The sequence below is a fragment of the Prunus mume genome, linkage group LG2 (assembly GCF_029339155.1).
Source record: "Prunus mume cultivar Tortuosa linkage group LG2, ASM2933915v1, whole genome shotgun sequence".
Taxonomy (NCBI): Eukaryota; Viridiplantae; Streptophyta; class Magnoliopsida; order Rosales; family Rosaceae; genus Prunus; species Prunus mume.
In genome coordinates, this window is record NC_142699.1 from 28,207,902 (window position 1) to 28,219,187 (window position 11,286).

The following is an 11,286-nucleotide window of genomic DNA, read 5'->3' on the forward strand; positions in this document are numbered from 1 at the left end:
CAATTAGTCCCCTATTTCTTACTTTCTTTCTGTGTGTTCATAAAATGTATGTGTTCAATCTTGTCCCATCCTTTGGTTTTTTCGAAAACTTTGTTTTTTGTTTTTTGTTTTTGAAAAAATAATTTGACTGATTGCTTTCAAAAGGTTACCAAAGAAAATTGACCACCGCTTTGTTTTTGTTTTTTGTTTTTGGTTTTATAAGTTATGATTCAAAGTTTTAGTAGTTGTGTCAAATCAGCCTAAAACTTAACTTACGTGTGTAAGCCTCTCGTATATATTTAAGCGTATCAAACACAATAAATCAAGGCGAATAAAGTCCGAACACAGTTATACATATGCAATGCAAAATGAAGATAAAATGAAACACATGTCTTAAAATGTAATCTAGTCTGTAAATGAAATATGCAATGCAAAATGAAGATAAAATGAAACATATGTCTTAAAATGTAATCTAATATGAAATGAAGACTGGAATCTCACTTAATTAACGTCTATAGCTCACCATTCGAGCAGTGAGTACTAAGGCTACAACTATTTTTCCACATCCAGGAATCCATGACCTTATAAGTCTAGTTTCTAGGGGTCATTTTCTTATACATGGAAAATCGAAGTCCACTTACACCAAATGGGTCAAGTTTTAAGTTAGTGATGGATTGGTATGAGTGGAAACCGTAGCCAAGTGATCTACGGGTGATTTGCTCTTGTTATTGCAATTTAGTGATCTAATCTTCTTCTTCCCTAATGAGTGAAATTGATGCTAAAGTGACAAGTAATAATATAAAACGTATTGCTCAAGTTTTATTTGTAAATCCAAAGCCATAAGACCCTTGACTTCTTTTTTCCATCCCCCATTTCCTCGAACATTCACAAAACCATGACCTCTTTCTTCCCAAATGAATTTTTTGGGCTCCAAGCCATCCAAGCAAAGTAAAATATTTTTTAGTTCTTAAAATCCTAGTTGACACCTTTGAAAGCGAAAATACGTGGACAATCCAACGGTGGTGCTTGAAGTGGTAAAAAACTTGAACTCGCTATCTCCAACGGCCATTCAACTACCACGCAATCTGTGAATTGTGCCATTCAGAGGAAGCCACATGCTGACACGTGGGCAAGCTCCTATGCGACAAAAGGACACTGATATCATAAGCTGCTGAGGTCACCGCAAGTTTCTCTCTGACCTGGCCGCCATGCTTCAATTGACCCATGTGTTAAAATTCATCCCAACTTGCGCAGGATCCCACAATAAATACAATAATACACCAAAACAAATAAAATATAGCCAACCACACCTTCTTATATTAATATTAATATGATCCACCTGGCTACTTTTACCTTTTCACCCTCATAATTTTTACCCACTCTCTTTCCTTGGGTCATTTTTAACTTGGGGGCCCCATTGGTCCTGTGGGACCCATTGGAATTGGGTATAAAAATGGGAGGAACGGATAGCCACACTAGCACAAACACAACATTCCGAGAAGAAAACGGAGACACCACCCCAATTCTTCAAATGAATTACTCAATCTTCCACTCCCCAATTTCCGATTTGTCACCTGAATCTTCATTCGGATCATCATTTTCTTGGGATGATCACAGATTTGGCAACAATTCGCTTCCCTTCAACGAAAACGACTCCGAAGAAATGCTTCTCTATGGCCTAATTTCCAACGCCACCCAAGAAATAACATCAAGAGAAACAGAGACACTCTCTGTTTCTGCAAACCCAATCAAGGAAGAGGAAGTGAGCTCCACGTCCGACTCGGAGAACCTGAAAAGGGAAAAGTCCTACAGAGGGGTGAGGAGGCGGCCATGGGGCAAGTTTGCTGCGGAAATTAGAGACTCCACCAGGCACGGCATAAGGGTGTGGCTAGGCACATTTGACAGTGCCGAAGCTGCAGCCTTGGCCTATGATCAGGCCGCCTTTTCGATGCGTGGCTCCGCGGCGATTCTCAACTTTCCGGTGGAGAGAGTCCGAGAATCGCTTAAAGAGATCAACTATGTCGCTTCGGATTTGAACGGGAGCTCGCCGGTTGTGGCGCTCAAAAGAAAGCACTCCATGAGAAGGAAAATCGGGAACAAGAAGAGCAAAGTGGAGAGAGACGTGAGGATAGAAAATGTGGTGGTGTTTGAAGATTTAGGCGCAGATTACTTGGAAGAATTGTTAAATTCATCTGAGAGCACGAGTGCCACTGCCACACCTAATCGTTGATTCAAAAGCATTAATTCAACTTTCTTGTATTCTTTTTCTTTTTTTATTTTCTTGTTTTTTTTTGTAATTTTATGAACCATCATCACTTTGAAATCTTTGATCTGTCTCATTTCCTAACTTTTCTTTTTGCTGTAAAGTTGCCAGAAAACGATAAGGAGTTACGTATTTATGTATCTTGGTGTCTCATTTGTGGCGCTCAATTAATTGATCCTTAAGGTGATTAGATTTAATATTCTACTAGTCAACTAATATAGCTGGTCACTCATATCATACACAAAATGACATTGCCGCATGCACGCGTGCTGTACGAACTCCGATTTAAATCACACTTAATAGTAGTACTTCAATCCGCACATCTTTTTGCATTTGGTTGGTTTTTCATGATCGGGAGATTCTTATGGTTGTCGTCATGCATTGCGTTAGGCTCTTATACAGAACGCATGATATTTGAATTCTATATACATTCTGTGTGCGCGTCTAATGCATCAGTTAGACTTTCACGTATTGTGCGTGAAACCTGGATATATGCCACTTACATAAACAAGAAGTTTTCTTTCTTCAACGAGGCTACAAAATTAATATTTTCCTCTATAGAATATCATATACATTGGTTGATGAGCAGGAGTGTGAATATTGTTATTATTATCCTCCCATGCCAAAGGGGCCAGGCTATCAAAATATCAAGGATATATACATATGATATGGCCCACGAGCCATGACCAAAGAGCTGCAACTTGCTTGGTTAGTCCTCAGTTTCAATCGAATTATTTTTGGTTTTTAATGGCAGTTTTGTCTTTAAGCACTAAGCACTTGTAAGTATTGACACCTGTATAAACCTAATCAAGCAATTAGCTGGAGCATTATGCAAATCATATCAACTAATTAAAGCTTAATTATATCTCCAAGTAAGTAGTTGTGTGGAGAAGGAGAAAAAGAGTGAGGTAAGCACGGACCCAAACTTGAACCACTTTGAGCACTGTTTTGGTCCAATTTCAAAGCAAAGAAGCTTCTGCGAGCAATTCAGTCTTAGTAATTTGGGTGGACAATATCTGCTGCTTGCGACTTGTCTAATTCATTCATCCTCGCATATAATAATACACAGATTTAATTCATTTGAATACATATTATCTTCACGTGGGATCTAATTTGGTTCTGTAAAACTATCATAAAATTGTGACCCTCCTTCCTCCGCTTCTTTTTAAAATATTTTTCTTTTGACTAGATGATTTGCTTTCGATATCACGTATAAAGTTTAATTTTACCATTATATCAATATTTAAAAGAGATTACAAATTCGAATTCTCTTTTCTTTTCGATAGAAACGAATACCGCTATCATATTGTTAGCCACATACTATAGTAATTGGTGCAATATAATATGTAACACCATAATTACATGATCATGCAACGGCTTAAGCGGTTTAGTATTCTGTCTATGCCCACGGAAAGTACTTAATATTTAAACACAACTAGCTAATGATAATCCATGGGCTGGTAGTACATGAATATTAATCTTTAATTTTTATTTTACATTATCCATTCACAAAAAGACGCTAGTAGCAATATTGTAATTCGCATGAATGTTGATAACCATAAATTTTGTCACGTGATTCTCAATTGCAACCAGTGAAATTGAGGGTCAAAGTCCTGGCAGTCAAAATCCAACCAAGTCATTCAAGCCGCTTCCACGTCCTCTAGGAAACCTAATTAAGCATAATATTCAATGGAAAATCATGATTAAAATTGATTAAGTGAGGTGTTTTAGTACGTATGATATGGTTAGCTCAACTTGGCCACCTTTCAAGAACAGAGGTAATGAGAATACTAGAAATTCGATCAGATTCTCATTTAAGTGGACTTTTTTCAAGAAGGACTTGAATTATTTTTTTTGGTTATCATGATCATTGAAATTTTACTGGTTCCTGCAAGTATTGCACTGATCATGCAAAAGATATTGGGATGAGATCGACTTAGGTCTAATCTAGCGCGGTTAGGATTTGTGAAATTATGCTTTCTTGACTTCAAGAGAAAAGATAGATTCATCCAACACACTGCATTTCAGACATCCATCTAATCTGATGACAAAAAGATAGATTCTTATTTAAAGACATCAATGAGAATAACTCATGATTAAAAGGTCGCGTACCACTAATATACATAAATATAATGTTGGAATTTTCTGCTCAAATACTCAGCATATTAATTAAAGTATTAATGCAATGATGCAAATGGATATATATATATATATATATTTTTTTTTGAGAAGGGGAATTCATTCATAAAATTAGAGACGTAAAAAGAGCGACATGATATAGTGACCTTGTTAAAACCTTCCTAGGACAATCTCATGGGACAAACCCTAGGGGAAGAAAGAGTACCACACATGTCATGGACTAACAAGAGAGTCCAATTCAGGTCTCTTTGGACCATTACAATAAAAGAACAAGTCAAAAACAAAAACTAACACAAAGACCTCCCACGAGAACCGCAACTAGAGACTAACACAATAGATCCACATGAGAGAACCGCAAAAACCCCAAATAATAAACCCACGTGAGAGGACCACATAACATCCCAATTGTCAAAAGAAGCCTTCTATGAGCAAAATTATAGTCCTTTGACACCCATACAAACTGTAAGACATACCATAGTAGAAACTAGGAGAGAACACGGAGGAGGAACACAAAAACAACAGTAAAAGGACTCTTGAGAAGCACGCCACTTCAACTCAGAACTTGACGAAGAAAACCTCCTATGACCAAGCATAGTTCTTTAGTCGCGCAGAGTAAAGAAGAGCACAACATCCCAACAACACAATCCAACGTCACTACTATTGCCTCTGCTGAAACAAAGACAACACCAGTCACCTAGAACCATGGGCAGAACTAGGTAGAGGGCTACCATGGGCTCTAGCCTAGGTAGCCTTTTATAAAATTAAAATATATTACATATATTTTAATGTTATTCATCACATAAAAACTTAGTAGCCCACTCAAATGTAGTTTTGTAACCCACTGTCCATTCAATTTTTGTAGGCATATAATCATGTTATATTTAATTTGTTTGCTCAATTAATAAAATAATCTCTTAATAAACACATGATTTTAACCCTCAACCTTTTACTATTTATCCCAATCTATACTTTAATATATTTCTAGAAAAACTATAGAAATAGTAAGTATCCAAACAAAAATTGGTCCTTAGATTTTAAGCTATAACAACTTTAACTAGCCCACCCATTGAAAAATTCCTGGTTCCACCCTTGCCTAGAACATTGCAAAAACAACCAAACAAAATAAACAGACAAACAGACCTAGATCCAAATAGATCTAGACTATCTGGGGAGAGGAAGGGGAGGAGAAGAAGGGATAAGAGCAAGGGAAAATATAGGAGAAAAGGAAGGGGAGATGAGGAGAGGAAGGGGAAGATGGGCGGAGGGGAGGAGGGGCAGTGGCCACCTCCCCCCCTTAGCTTCCTTGCAGTTGGTTGTCAGCAAAGAGAAAGGGGACTAGAGTTCTGCTAGGGTTTACTCGTCAAGGGAGGATATCTATGCAAATGGATAATTTATTTATTTATTTATACGCTTTGTGGCTAAACAGAGTTTGAAACTATCTCCAGGTATTGTTTTATACAATAAGAGGAGCTATTGGTGACTTGGTCCATGCATGCTTTGTTTTTGTACAATGACAACTACTTTTCTTTTAACTTTCTTCAAAGATTTATTTAAATGACACTCTTAAATAGTAATTAGACAGAGAATTAACTCACCCCACATTCTCTATGGGGTTAACAAAAACTGTTGATGTCAAAATTGGATCAACAATAGGTAAACAATAAAACACACAATCACAAAGAACACGAGTGTTTACTTGGTTCATCCAAATCAATATGAGTTCCAAGTTACTTCCGCAATTGCTTAGTTTGTACTTGACTATAATAATATATTACAATTACAAGAAGTTTGGGGTAGATGCTAGCAATTGTAACATGGTATCAAATGATGTAGAATGGAAGCACGAGTTTACGGATCGATGAACATCTAAACCTGAAAATTAAAACTGAAATTCATCAGTGACTAGAATCCACAAGACAATAGAGAATTTGATTAATAATATGATAAAACTGATTAATACAGCGTCATGAATTGGCTTAAATAGAAAACAAAGAAACCCTAAAAGCATATAATATTCCTAAAACTTAACTAATAAGAAAATAATTTAAATCTTAATTAAAATCATAGAAGGAAAATAATATCCTAATTGATAACTTATTTTAGAAATATAAATATAATATAGACCTTCTTAAGAAATCAAGCAACCCCAAAATCCCAACGATGAGCCTTCCTTCTTTTCCTAGCGCCATAATTGATACTGAAGCATGATTTTCCATATTTGAAGCTCAATTTTCTAATTTTGAAATTTCCCCCTTTTTTCAAATTTCCTTCGTAGGAACAAACACATGATTTGTCCTACATCAGACCCCTTCAATTGTAAACTCGGCCTCGAGTTCTCCTTGAATTGAACTTGGGTAGACATAGAATTTGATGTGTGAATAAACTCTTCAATTCTTGGAGTCCAAACTTGCTCATACTTGGATGGAATAATCATACAATTAATTCCATAAACAAGATTAGAATATACCAGTTGATAATCAAACTCCTTGAATAAATGTGTTTCCTCCACAAATTCGGATTTATTTATACCTTCAATTTTTCCCTCTGTCTTGTGGGTTACTGGATCATCAATTAATTCAACCTCCATTACAATTTCTTCTTCTTTGACCTATTCCTCCATCTTTTCTTCGCTCGCCATAATTTTGAATTGATCAATCTTGTAACAATTCCTTGACAAATATATATATCATATTAAAAAAGAAAGAATTTTTCCACAAGATGTCTCTTCATCCTATGCTAAGAAGTTATAGGATTTTTATGTTGTTGCTACATAGATTTTAGCATCTAATCCCACCAAGAAGCAACATCGCCTCTTAAATGGGACACAACAATTTTCACCATCTTCTCTTCTGAAATTGCTATTGTATCAAATATTTCCTCTACACCTGCAACCCATTCGAGAAACCCTTCAATGCAATCACTTCCTATAAAGCATGGAACATCTGCAACATAGGATTGATGAGGTTGGCTTCGGGCAAATCCACCAGTACGTTCCCCTTCAATATTTGATATTTCCTCACAATCGTCGTCAATGAGGTTTGCGCACCTCCCATCGCCACTCATCATTGAGAAGACAAATCTTTGCTTTGAATGATAACTTGGCTTTGATACCATTTGATGCATCATGGAAGCATGAGTTTACGAATCAACAAACGTCTAAACCCGAAAAGATAAACTAAAATCCATCAGGAACTGGAATCCACTAGAAAATAAAAGAAAATCTCTAAATTTGATTAATAATATGATAAAATTGAATAATACAACTCCATGAGTTGGCTTAAATAGAAAACAAAGAACCCTAAATCTGTAGGAAACCCTAGGTTCCATAATATTCCTAAAATTTAACTAATAAGAAAATAATTAAAATTTTAATTAAAATCATATGAGGAAAATAATATCTTGATTGATAACTTATTCTAGAAATATAACCAAGAAGCGACATCACCTCTTAAACATGACACAACAATTTTCACCATCTTCTCTTCTGAAATTGCTATTGTATCAAATGTTTCCTCTACACCTGCAACCCATTCGAGAAACCCTCCAATGCAATCACTTCCCATAAAGCATGGAATATCTGCAACATAGGATTGATGAGGTTGGCTTCGGGCAAATCCACCAGCACGTTCCCCTTCAATATTTGATATTTCCTCACAATCGTCGTCAATGAGGTTTGCGTACCTCCCATCGCCGCTCATCATTGAGAAGACAAATCTTTGCTTTGAATGATAAATTGGCTTTGATACCATTTGATGCATCATGAAAGCATGAGTTTACGAATCGACAAACGTCTAAACCCGAAAAGATAAACTGAAATCCATAAGCAACTGGAATCCACTAGAAAATAAAGAAAATCTCTAAATTTGATTAATAATATGATAAAATTGAATAATACAACGCCATGAGTTGGCTTAAATATAAAACAAAGAACACCGTAGGAAACCCTAGGTTCCATAATATTCCTAAAATTTAACTAATAAGAAAATAATTAAAATTTTAATTAAAATCATATGAGGAAAATAATATCCTGATTGATAACTTATTCTAGAAATATAAATATAATATAGATCTTCTCAAGAAATCCAACAACCTGAAAATCCCAACGATAAGCATTTTTTCTTTTCCGAGAGCCATAATTGATGCTCAAGCATGATTTTCCATATTTGAAGCGCAATTTTTTGATTTTAAAATTTTCTTCGTAAAAACAAACCCTTGATTTGTCCTACATCATCAAACCATGCTATTCACGTGGTGAGCCCAATAGCCGCTACCATATCACAAAATGTTGTTCTAGTGTTTGGTTTAAGGCACGCCACGTGTAGGCATGTTGTTAGTGTAAATCCCACATTAGGGAAGCAAAGTTTGGTTACAAATTTAGATGATCTTGGTTATCTCCATCAAATGCCAATTGTTTTTTTAGTTGAATACTCACACTAACAATCTAACCATCTCAAATATGTAAGTTTTCGATACCCTTTTATCGATGATAAAGTTGGACATTAAGTGCCCGTTTCGCATTACTTATTTGGGGTGATAAGTGATTTTTTTAAAATTTCGAGAAGCCCAACCCGTTTGGTAAATTGTGAGAAAATCACTTATTGATAAAAATTGCTGTGAGTGAAAGCTATAAGAGAAAACAACTAATGATGTACTTTTATTTTCTGATTATCCAGGAATCAGTTTCGAAGAGGCGCTGGGTTTAATGATTATGCGGCAATTATTTTCTGTTTATGCATAAAATCAATACCAACAACATTTTTAACAAAAATTTTACCAAATGCCAAACAACTTTCTCTCACAGCAAATCTGACAGCGATTATTTTCACAGTACAACAATGCCAAACTATTACATGTTTTCTAGCCAATACTTTGAATGTGGTGAAAACATTATTGTAACCTTTAGCTTGATGGGTTTAACACAATATACATTCTCGATAAGGGTACTTGCACATCATAAAACTAACCAATATATTACTTAGTTGGGATTCGATATTACATAAGCATGGATGCGAGAGAATTTTGAACATGCTCAATCAGCTATAAGAGACGGAACAACGACTTGTCCATACATATTGACATAAGTAGTAATTTCTTACTAATATTGTACTATGATATACTATAAGTAATTGTTCAAACAAGCTGCAGCAAAATGAGTTGTCGACAACTCTTATTTATAGCAACTAGCTCATACTAAACAAGTTTATACGAATAGTTTATGATGGTCATCTGATGGTGGAGGACTTCTTGGAGGGGATCGTGGAGAAATTCTTCGACGGGGTGGTGGCGGACTTCTTGGAGAGGTGGTGACTTCTTGGAGGGGGAGGTGGCGGACTTCTTAGAGGCGGAGGTGGTGGACTACTTGGAGGTGGTGGCGGCAGACTTCTTGGAGGGGAAGGCAGCGGACTTCTTGGAGGGGAAGGTGGCGGACTTCTTGGAAGGGGTGGGAACTTCTTGGAGGGAGGTGGCGAACTTCTTGGAGGGGGAGGTGGCGGACTTCTTGGAGGGGGTGGTGGCGGACTTCTTGGAGGTGGTGGTGACGGACTTCTTGGAGGTGGTGGGGGCGGACTTCTTGGAGGTGGTGGCGACGGACTTCTTGGAGGTGGTGGCGATGGACTTCTTGGAGGTGGTGGTGGCGAACTTCTTGGAGGGGGAGGTGGCGGACTTCTTGGAGGTGGTGGTGACGGACTTCTTGGAGGTGGTGGTGACGGACTTCTTCGAGGTGGTGGTGGCGAACTTCTTCGAGGGGGAAATGGCGGACTTCTTGGAGGTGGTGGTGGCGGACTTCTTGGAGGGGGAGGTGGCGGACTTCTTGAAGGTGGTGGTGGCGGACTTCTTGGAGGGGGAGGTGGCGGACTCCTTGCAGGTGGTGGTGGCGGACTTCTTGGAGGGGGAGGTGGCGGACTCCTTGCAGGTGGTGGTGGCGGACTTCTTGGAGGGGGAGATGGCAGACTTCTTGGAGGTGGTGGTGGCGGACTTCTTGGAGGGGGAGGTGGCGGACTTCTTGGAGGTGGTGGTGGCGGACTTCTTGGAGGGGGAGGTGGCGGACTTATTAGAGGTGGTGGTGGAGGACTTATTAGAGGTGGTGGTGGAGGACTTCTTGGAGGGGGAGGTGGAAGACTTTTTGGAGGGGAGGTGGTGGACTTCTTAGAGAGGGAGGTGGTGGACTTCCTAGAGGAGGTGGTGGAGGACTTATTGGTGATAGAGGTGGCAGACTTCTTGGAGGTGGTGGTGGATTGTTTGGTAGTGGGGTGGTGGATTACTTGGAGGGTGGTGGAGGATTGTTTGGCGGTGGAGGCGAATTGTTGGGTGGTGGTGGTGGTGGATGACTGTTTGGTGGTGGGGGTGGGGGTGGATTGTTTGGTGGTGGTGGTGGTCTTACAAAAATAGGGTGTAGTATCAATGTAATAGCACTATTAGGGATAGTACTAGTAGGTGGCTTGAGTTGCTCATGATGTTCTTCAGCAAGAGATGAAGTGATGAGAACCACTACTCCCAACAATAGCACAAGAAATTTTAAGTAACTCATCTTTGAGCTTATGAAGTTACAAAGATCATATGGAGCATCCTTTTATAGTGGTATGGGTGATTGGTAATTGTGTTTATAATTTTGCTAAATAGGGTGGTTGGTGATTGTTATAGATTAGAGTTCCATGCAACATTAATTGAGATCATAAGTTGGAGAATTTGGGCAGTTGCTTGTTTGATATATGCTAGAGAACGTTCAAAATGTAATGCATATTGGCTTTTTTATTTTATTTTAGTATAAGTGATAGTATAAACTACATGAGAATGAGATTTCTCTCACATACACACAACTAAGATGTAGGGTTTAAATAGAAAAACTCAATACTCTTATCATTGAGCTATGAACTAGTTGGCGGAAGTTTAGGCTAATTGCCCACTCT

The 11,286-nt window shown here is 37.9% G+C and overlaps 2 protein-coding genes across 2 annotated transcripts; one reads left to right on the forward strand and one right to left on the reverse strand.

The window, feature by feature from the left end:
- The first annotated feature begins 1,440 nt into the window (after positions 1-1,440).
- Positions 1,441-2,304, forward strand: ERF1 (ethylene response factor 1). Its single transcript, XM_008226144.3, has one exon. It carries the CDS (start codon positions 1,511-1,513, stop codon positions 2,207-2,209), a length of 699 nt encoding a protein of 232 aa, XP_008224366.3. The 5' UTR covers positions 1,441-1,510; the 3' UTR covers positions 2,210-2,304.
- Positions 2,305-9,665: 7,361 nt separating this feature from the next.
- On the reverse strand, positions 9,666-10,907 carry LOC148919975 (uncharacterized). Its single transcript, XM_089044502.1, has 2 exons — positions 10,761-10,907; positions 9,666-10,498 (listed from the first exon to the last, which is right to left on the reverse strand). The coding sequence occupies exons 1-2, from the start codon at positions 10,905-10,907 to the stop codon at positions 9,737-9,739; spliced, it is 909 nt and encodes a 302-aa protein (XP_088900628.1). The 3' UTR covers positions 9,666-9,736.
- Positions 10,908-11,286: the final 379 nt, after the last annotated feature.